Source organism: Phaseolus vulgaris, chromosome 7, assembly GCF_051622355.1.
Source record: "Phaseolus vulgaris cultivar YP4 chromosome 7, ASM5162235v1, whole genome shotgun sequence".
Classification (NCBI taxonomy): Eukaryota; Viridiplantae; Streptophyta; class Magnoliopsida; order Fabales; family Fabaceae; genus Phaseolus; species Phaseolus vulgaris.
In genome coordinates this window covers 51,693,019-51,703,159 of record NC_143504.1, presented here as the reverse complement: position 1 = coordinate 51,703,159, position 10,141 = coordinate 51,693,019, and the positions used below count along the sequence as shown (strand labels likewise).

The following is a 10,141-nucleotide window of genomic DNA, read 5'->3' as shown; positions in this document are numbered from 1 at the left end:
CTTTCAGTAATGTTTCCCCATAAGGTTGTTGGTTCGGAATGGTTTGAACATCCATTATGTAAAAAAGGAGAATAATTTTGGTTGCAAATATAAGGAACATTGTGAGTTATAAAATAAAGTTGTTTCTATGTGTTGCTTAAAAAAGGACGTTCCGACAAAAAGACATGTAAATATATTAAAGAATATATGTGGGTCAAGCCCCCATTACGAACTGTCCCTTTCCAAGCCATGCTGCAAGACAAGGCCACCTCTCCACAAAAAAACTCATACGCCATCCTTAAAGCCAGACACAATTCCTATCCATATTGGACCCTTCTCAACTTTTTTGTTTTTATGTTCACTTCCCTCTACAATCCAATAACACAACACCCACCTCCAAAATTAACATGTTCAAGGCATACCTCATTTTTCAGAAAAAATATACAATATATATAGAGAAAGAATTACCCAGAAAGAGCTTAGAGAGTGTAAGCAAACACTAATTAAACAAACCTTGATAAGGCTTTATATATATACACAGTACACTTAACAAAAGCACGCCCATATCTGCGTTTTTTACATATTTACAGCTAACCGACACAACCATAACTAGTTTAACAGTAGACAAACTAAGACTGATATGTTAAACCACCCACAGCTACCTCCCATCATGAACTTACATACACACACACACATATATATATATATATATATATATGTATATATATATATATATGTATATATATATATATGCACAAAAGGTAAACAAAAATGGAGACATCACGACCAAAAAAGGCAGGGAAAACGAACTGGGTTTTGATTTTTGTAGTCATCATGGAGGAGGGACGAGTGTTATTTCTCACACATCGAAAGGAGAAGAAGAGTTTGGTCTGTTCTGGCCATTCTTCTCGAACGCATCAGATGTCGACCTTCTTCGAAAGCGGAAGGACTCTCTAGTAGCTCCTGTATCAGTACCATACATGCACGCATAAACAGTAAGTATTTCATGCTATATTCTTCATTAAACTGCTTCATATTGCGACCATATTATTACATTAGCAGACCTTTTTCAGTTTTTCTTCATACATTTTATACGGACAATAACAAAACGTAGCGTTGAGACATAAACTATAAAGATGCATTCACTCTCGTACGAATCCCTCCATCACTTGTACAGATATTACTATCATGTTGTGTGTGCATTTACGTCATCAAGAACATCTTCTGGATAGACTTTCCAAACAGTAACAGATAAATATCCTAAAACCCTGTATGTTGTTATATATATATATATATATATATATATATATATATATATATATATATATATAGCCTTAAAACCCAAGAAAATAAGCCTTTTATCGTACATCTATACCATGTAACAAACTCAATTCAGAAGTTACCCCAGGGTGACAGCTTCAAAACCTAAATGCTACAGTTAGTTTTCTTTATAAAACCAAAAATATAACATGTTTTTTTAATTTTAATAAAGTAATTATATAATTTCTTATTTTACCTTTTTTTTATCCACACAATAAATATACGTATAAATTATTTAAAGATTGAAATACACACTAGTCTAGTTGATAAATAATAAAGTAATCTTAAAATTTGTTAATAAAAAATAAATAAAAATAAAAATTCTTAAAAAATCCAAGGAGTAATAATGAACAACAAAAGATAATTGTATTTTCAATAGTAATATTTACTAGTGTTGAGCAAACATTTTTTTACACCCTCAATTATACAATCAACTTATTTCTTATCTCACTTTTTAAACTTTAAAAAAACCTGTAACATTCATTATTTTATTTGTTAATACGTGTCTGGATATGGATAAGCACATTGTTGAATATATGTGGAAAGGAAACAAAACAGCCATCATGACTAACCCTAGTTAACGCTACGCTACCATAGGAAAGAGAAACGCCGTCTGAATAGACGGAATTACCCTATTCTACAGCAACCGCCTCAGTCACACTCTCCCACTGTCACTCCAGTTTCCCAGGAGATAATCCCAGTTCCAAAATAAAATCCAAGGTCTAATTCGTCATTTTACTGACAATAAAAAAAGTGTGAAGCACAACCTTACCTGAAAACGGAGACACCGGAGGAGTGGAACCGGCGGGTGAGGCCGGCGCCGATCCACTCTGACTCTGATATCCAGGTGGCTTCACGATCATGATACTACGTGTAACTCTCATCGCATCTTCCGCCGAATCCTCACCGTATGACTTCAGGCTTCCGCCGTCTGATTCTGATCCACCAAAACCAAAATCACACAACGATAACGCTTTCTCGTTAGCATAAGCAGATTTCTTGTTTTTAATCATGTTAAGATTTAACACACCTAACGTGAGGTTGTAAGTATTTTTTCAAAAGGTTACTTCTTGTTCTTATTTTTTTTGGAATAGCTAAAATTAATTCGGGAAGCTGAACGGCGTTCGACGGGCATGCATGCGTACCCTTGCCGGAGTTTGGTCGGAAAGCGAAGGTGTGGTGCTTTCGGAGCTTGCCGAGGCCGTTCTCCGGCGGAGGGCCGGCGACGGTGTCATCCCACAAGTGATCGAGGAGGCCCATGAGAACACGGGTGTGGCGTGTCTTAGCGGATCAGATGGATCCAGTTAGCATGTTCCGAGAATAAGCAGCATGAGAGGAATATTTAACGACGGCGAAGCGTTAAAGGCCCAACAAGTCATGGGCCTGCGAACAAATCCGCGCCGTCGATTTCATCAGGCACCACATGGGCGCACACTACGTGGCTTTCGGATCTAGATTCTCCTAGAGATAAGGTTCTCCCGTACACGTGGGTCCCACAAATTGTGGGATTACGGATAAGTGAGCGACACGTGACATTGGATTGTGTATTTGAAGGAGCAAACGTTGCGTGACATGTCATTTTCCCGATGGAGTATGTTCCAAAATGCCCATGACTGTTGTCCAAATCCCAAAGATAAGAGACTCCTTTTATACCGATTGTTTTATTGCAACTTTTCTTAATATATTAAAATTCTCAAAAAAATTATTGCACAAAACCCTTTCAGCAATTGCAAATATAATTTTGTTAACTCGCTAAAACTCTCAGTAGAAAAATGAAAAAAAAAACACTACTGATCATGACTAGTCTCGAATATAGGCAACTAACTCGATTGCTTTTTTATTTGTGTTGTAATATATAAAGGAATGTAAATTTATCTTTTAAATTATATTTATAAAATGATATTAAATTAGTAAGTATAGATATTATTTTAATATCTTTTTTTATAGGTTGTTTTCTTAATGGTGTTAATCCCTTCTGTTTGTGTGTCCTATTTCTCCATTATTTGGGTTTGAAAAATGACATTAGAGATGATGGGTACGTAGACGAGAGAGAGACGTTGAGCCACTTGCAAAAGAGGGTAAAGGCAATTGGCAAACGGTGTTTACTTTTCAACACGATAAAGTTTTTCAACTTGCAATCCACTTATAATTGTAATGTCTAAAAGGGTTCGTATATCTTATTCCTTCCATGAATAACAGAGAGATATAAGTTCCACATCAATCGTGATCAACGGATAAGCAAGGAGGTTTTAAATTGTACAAGATAATAAAAAGGAGAACAGGAAAAAGAGAAAAGCACACAGAACAAGACACAACTAATATACTATGATGATATAATCAACATTAGAATTAGAGGTTTTGGGTCTAAAGTTAAGCAGGATTTTGAATGTGATGATCGAATATAGAATATTGGAAGGTGAATGAAATGAGTAATGGAAGCAGGTAGAGTGGGTGAGAGAGGTTGAGGAGGGCAATTGAAGTAAATGAGCATGAAAATTTGGAGTGGAGCGTAGAGTAGGCATGACTTAAAGAGGGTAGCTTGTTAGCATTGGGATGTGTTATGGTAGGAGAGTGAAGCTATAGAAAGTTACAAACTGCTCCAGGTGTTTTCTGCCACCACCTAATTTTTTTCTTCCTCGCATAATCCAAAAACAAAAATTATGCTTTCACACTCGCCCCCAAAATAATTACACCCACATTTATATTTTAAGTTTAAAGGTAACTTTAAAAAATCTTTGTAAAGTGGCGCAAATATTTTTAATGCACCACTTCCACTCACATTTGATTCAATTAAATAAAAATTTATACAAACTACTCGTAAGATAAGGAATTGTATGACTAATTAAATGCTACAAGAAACCACTATAAAAAAATACTTATTCCAGTAAAAGTATCAGAATTTTTTGTAACTAAGCATATATTAAAGTTGTTTTAACTTTTCCCCTCAAACGAAAGTGTATTTCTATCAGACTAAGTTTATTAGGTAAGAATTGAAAACGAGAATTAGTTAATGACCGACAACTTCATTACCTGAATGTACATACTGGATTTTTATTAAGCAATAAATAAATCTATTAGTGGTTTTTCTCTTTGTTATATATATACTCTTTTATATATTTTTTTTTTGTTATATACACTTTTCTAATAATAATTTTTTTTCTCTAAGAATGTTCGCTCAACCTCATATCCTTACATGATATCAAGAACATTGATTTTTTTACTCTACATCTGTTTTCTTTTTCTCTGTTCTCGTCTTCATCGCCATGTCTATTACTTCTTCTTTCGCTGCCTCTTTTCAAACCTCCATGCCTTTTTCTTCTTCTTCCTCCACACAATTACACACTTTCTCCTTTTTTTTAAAAAACTTGACAATGATAATTACCTAATCTAGCAACAACAAATCCCTGTTCATGTTAGTGGGCTTCAACTTTTTCATTTTCTTGATGGATCTGCTTTACCTCTATGTTTTCTCACCACCGAAGATGCTACTGCTAACAATGTTAATCATGCGTTTCTGGTTCATCAACAACAAGACCATCTTCTGGTAGCGTGGCTTCTTAGCTCCATGACAACACTGATCTTGACAAAGATTTTAGTGGGTTACGCTCTGCCTCACAAATTTGGAGGGAATACAGGTTTATTATACTTCTCAAACCCATACCAAAATCATCAAATTAAAGACGTAATTGAAGGCTCCCAGGCATGAACGATACATATCTACATATCTTTTTCATATCAAGAAGATTGTAGATGCGATTGATGCAACTGGCTCGCTTCTTACTAATGAACAACATCTTGAAGCTATTTTTTATGGTTTATCTAAGGAGTACGAATCTTTCATTATCGTTGTCAGCTCCCGTCTTGATTCTTACACGGTGGAAGATATTAAAGCTTTGTTGATGGCTCATGAAGAACGACTTGAACGGTATAAAACTCAATATCAACTTTTGCCTCACACTAATCTTGCGTCTACTCGGTCATCCTCAACTCTTATGTCTATACCCATGTATGAGTTCCATCATTCTCATAATCGTGGTTCCCACCCCCCTTTTAGACACAACAATAAACGCCTTAATGGTCATCGTCCTCCTACCAAGAATTCTTTGACCGCATCTTCCATGCCCAATTTGTTTCTCTTTGCTTGCGTTCAGTGCCAACTATGTTAAAATTTTGGTCATACTGCTCTAGAGTGTTGGCATCGGTTTGACACTAATCTTTCTTCTCATATTAATGCTAATTCTTCTCAATTTTATTCTTCAGATAATGACTCTGGTGAGCCATCTTTGGTACGGGACAGTGGTGCTACTCATCGTATAATATTTCTTCAAAATTATGTCTTTAACGAAACCAACATCGATTTCAATATGCTTTAGTCGAGCATGGTGCACAAGATTGGAAGTAAGAGTAATTGCACTTAAGTTATCTGCACACAATCGATTTTTAAGGTAAAGAAAAATAAAATTCTTTGAGAAGAGAAGTGATACAACACATTTTTTTCTAAACACATGTTTTTAAGAAGACTAAGAAACCAAAGTATCACCAAAGCACACAAGTAGTGTGCAACTGAACCATGATCATCAAGGCAGCTGTATATGATATGTAACCCAATTGAAATAGTTCCATTCAAGTAGCGCATAACTTGTTTCACGGCATGCCAAAGAATCATGGCTTATTATTGAAGAAATTAACTTAACTTGTTCACAGAGTAAGCTATATATGGTCGAGAATGTGTGAGATACTAAAGTTCTCCCATAATTTGTCTATAAGGAGTTGGATTTCGCATGACTGTTCCATCATTCTCAGACAAATATTTTTCAATGACTAGAATGTTGCAAACTTTAAACTGACTCATCTCAGCTTTCTTCAACAACTCTTAAATATATCTTGACTGTGTAAGATAAATCCTTGTTTCATCTCTATAGACTTGAATGCCAAGAAAGTGGTGAAGGTCTCTCATGCCTTTTACAACAAATATCTTATTTAATTGGCAAATAAAAGTTTGCATAAGTGCTTGATCATTTCCTGTAACCAAAATATGATCAACATAAACAAGAATAAATAAGATGTTGTCATATGATATGAAAAATAATAGGGATGTATCACATTTGGAATTATTGAAATCCCAAACAATTAATGTGTTTTCAAACCTATCAAACTAAGCATAAGGAGCTTGCTTGAGCCCAGAGATAGTTTTGTCAAGTTTACATACAAAATCTGATCTTTCAGGATTAATAAATCCCTCATGTTGCATCATATACACATCTTCAGCTAGAAAACCATTTAGAAATGCATTGTTTATATTTATGTGTCTAATCACCCATCCTTTTGAAAAAACAATGGTGAGCACAATTCTTATCATAGTGAGCTTAATGACTAGACTAGATGTCTCAAAGAAGTCTACTCCAATAGTTTGGTGAAAGCCCTATAAAACCAGCTTTGCTTTATGGTTTTTTATGTTTGCATTCAGATTATACTTGAGCTTAAAGACTCATTTGCTACCAACATTGAATGCTTGGGGGATGGTGGCACGACATGTCGTATTTTCTTTTGGACAAGGGCTTGGTACTCAACTTGCATTGTCTTCCTCAAGTTATCATTACTTAGAGTTGTTGCAACACTATGAGGCTCGGTTGTTTCAAGACTGTTAGCAGCCTCTGCAAATGAAAACTTTGGTTTGGAGATTCCACTCTTTCTTCTAGTAATCATGGGATGATCATTCATTTGAATTTCTCCATTGGCTGGCAGCATATCAATGTCAATTTCAGTTGATGATTGATTTGATTAAGCACTTTTAGAATATGTTGCTACAAATGTTTTGTCTGACTCTCTTCGTGAATCTAGAGTGGGGCTTCCAGGATTTGATGATATTGTTGGAGAAGTTTGTTGATGGTCCATCCAGAGACTACAATATTGCTCATGTTATTTGGAAACCAAAAGGATGATAAAGAAATAAGCATAAGAGTTGACACAACATTAGTATTAAGGAAACCATTAGCAAATAAAATTTCTTTTTCATTAAACACTACATGCCTTGAAATGTAAATTTTCCTTGTTGAACTATAAGACATTTATAATGTTTGAAGAGTTCATTGTATCCTAAACACACACTTAGTTGAGTGAATTTGAAATTCATGACTCTAGTATATATGGTCTAAGACAAGGAAAACAACTATATCCAAAGATTTTTAGAGAAAAGTAATCTAGAACTTTTCAAAAAGTTTATACTTTTGCGAAATACCATGAAGAGCATAAGTATGTAATTTATTAATTAGATAAACAAAACTTTCAAAGGCCTGCCACCAATATTTTAATGGCATTTTAGCTTGAGCTAAAAGGGTTAAACCCAATTCTACAATGTGCCTATGTTTTCTTTTTGCTCTACCATTGTGTGGATTGAGGTATATGGACACATGTGTTTAAAGATAAGTCCTTATTTCTCAACTAGTTCCAAAAAAAAATTACTTAGTTCCACAATCTGAATAAATTTGTTTTATTTTCATTCCAAACTGGTTTTCAATGGGTGTTTTGAAATTATTAAAATCCAGAACAACAACACTTTTAATTTTAAGAGGGTAAATTCAAGTAAAGCAACTAAAGTCATTAACAAAATGAATATAAAAATTATATTCAAATGTTGAGAGAGTTGGTTTGGGTCCCCAAAGATTAGTGTAAACTAAATCTAAAACATGTTTTACTTTAGAATGAGAATCTTTAAAAGGTAAGGCATGTGATTTTCGAAACTAACAAGCATCACACAAGTTGATGTTATTAACAACGAAATTAAGATTACACTATTTTAAAACTTGATACATAACTCTTTTATATGGATGACCTAAGTCTTCTTGTGAAAGACTTGATAAATTTGAAGAAACTGAAACAATTCTGAAATTTTGAAACTTAGATTTATTTTAGGAAGGTGCAACTTCGATCCTGTATATACCTTCTTCAAACTTCCCTTTAAGCATCACCATACCTACCTGTTTGTTCTTCACAACATAGCTACAAAAGTCAACAATTGTATTTACTTTGTTATCAGTCACCAACTAAGACACATTTAGCAATTCACAAGTTATAGTGGTGAGCACCTTGTATTAAGCTTTAGAGGATGATCGATAAATAATCTTATTTTATTCACAAGCATTTCTCAACACAAAATAAATTTATACTTGATGACAATTACAAGATAGAACTTCAAATAATGATATGATGGATAATATTTCTATAGCATCAAATAATTATGAATTTTGTACAATTTTAATTGACAACAATCGACCACTAATTACTTCGAAATTTTAACTTAAGAATTGATACTCTACAATATGGATAAAATTTGATTTTATTCTTTAAAATTAAAAAAAAATGGTATTTTTAATCTCTCAAGTATAAAATATATATTTGAAAATCATCACATTTAAAAATATTTTTTAGTTTTCAAAAGTTGAAATATATTTTTTCTAAACTTTTCATTCTTCTTATGATAACGACATGGGTACATCACATTAAATCATGTAATATTTTTATCTTCTACCTTCCTCCTTTTTATCACATTGACATAAGTAGAACTTTTACTTTAGTTTTTATTTTGGGATTAAAGTATAATAATTATAATTAGAATGCGCGACTATAACATCTTTTCTTTTACTTCAACGCATTTTAGAGTTTAAAATAATAAAAATTTATTACAAAATATTTCACTAATTTACATTTTTGAAATTTAAAATTATAGTAAGTTGCATCTTTAAAATGTCAAGAAAATACTATTAGACACTTAAAACTTTTTCATTCAATATAAAAATGTTGCCATAGAAATTATGAGACACCTTCTCTATATTTTATTCTTATTTATTTTTATAAAAGAGTCGAGAGAAATAAAAGTTGTACATCGACTTTTAAACTAGAAAGGTTAACACGAAATGATAAATCGTGACTGACTCTAACTCTCACTATTCCATTTTAATATTTCTTATTTCGTGAATGAATCTAGAACTAATAAAAATGGGACTAAAAATAGTGTTTAAATTTATGGGATTAGATACAACTTTTAGATTTAAGTGACTAAATTCTACTTCTAATTATTCGAAAAATACTAAAAATATTAATTTCAAATTTGCATATTAATATTTTATACCCAAATAATAAAAAGTGCATCTATAAATTAAATTATATTAATAATCTCCAACCACCGTGTTCAGATTGCAATCTACACTTCTCTTACTCACGTCATTTCAAAAATTACACTTCACCTTCCGCTCTCATCCCTTACATTTCTACAAAACTAAATCAATAGTTTACAAATACAAAAGTTATATTTGAGTTGTTTCATTTGATTTTGCAGGTAAGAAATAATACACAGTGTGGGACTTCCTTATCCGTGCCCATTTTCATCTGAAAGTAACTTCTCACACAGTATCAAGTTTATGAAACAGTTCAAGAAACGGATGTGTTGATTATGAACTGCAATGCTGAGATTGAACTTATTGCATTATTTTTGTTTATTTTTATGTAACTTATCTCTCTTCTTAAGTGTCAATCAACATCAATCTGAGTAAAAAAGAGAAGTTGTGAGTGAGTAAATGTAATTATTATGGGTGAAATTTTTTCCTTCCACCATGCGCACAAGGTATGTCTGCAGGTGGGGGCCTAATTCTCTGTTTTGGCGGCACAAACTGTCAACATAACTGACCTGTAGATACGTAATTTATATGTGCATTCTTATTGAATCACACAGGTTGATGAAGCGGAAAGAAAAGAATAAGATTCACTGAGGCATGCATGATGCATGTCAAATTCAGGGTCAAATCTAAAATACATATTTTCCAAGGACCCTCTCTAGCTTCCACAC

General features: G+C 33.1%; 1 protein-coding gene across 2 annotated transcripts; it reads right to left on the bottom strand.

Annotated features, from left to right (window-relative positions):
- Positions 1 to 482: 482 nt before the first annotated feature.
- On the bottom strand, positions 483 to 2,726 carry LOC137830042 (Dormancy/auxin associated family protein). 2 transcript variants are annotated; one of them, XM_068637135.2, is made up of 3 exons: positions 2,445 to 2,726; positions 2,072 to 2,236; positions 483 to 942 (listed from the first exon to the last, which is right to left on the bottom strand). In XM_068637135.2, exons 1-3 carry the CDS (start codon positions 2,557 to 2,559, stop codon positions 839 to 841), a joined length of 384 nt encoding a protein of 127 aa, XP_068493236.1. In that variant the 5' UTR covers positions 2,560 to 2,726; the 3' UTR covers positions 483 to 838. The 2 variants fall into 2 exon arrangements, with proteins under 2 accessions (XP_068493236.1, XP_068493235.1); XM_068637134.2 differs by having other exon boundaries at positions 2,067 to 2,236; positions 2,445 to 2,629.
- Positions 2,727 to 10,141: the final 7,415 nt, after the last annotated feature.

Coding starts and splice junctions, on each gene's coding strand:
- LOC137830042 (XM_068637134.2), bottom strand. CDS start 2,559: ATGGGCCTCCTCGATCACTTGTGGGATGACACCGTCGCCGGCCCTCCG. Junction 2,237..2,444: donor CCGACCAAACTCCGGCAAGG/GTACGCATGCAT, acceptor TTGGTGGATCAG/AATCAGACGGCGGAAGCCTG. Junction 943..2,066: donor TGTCTCCGTTTTCAGGTAAG/GTTGTGCTTCAC, acceptor GTACTGATACAG/GAGCTACTAGAGAGTCCTTC.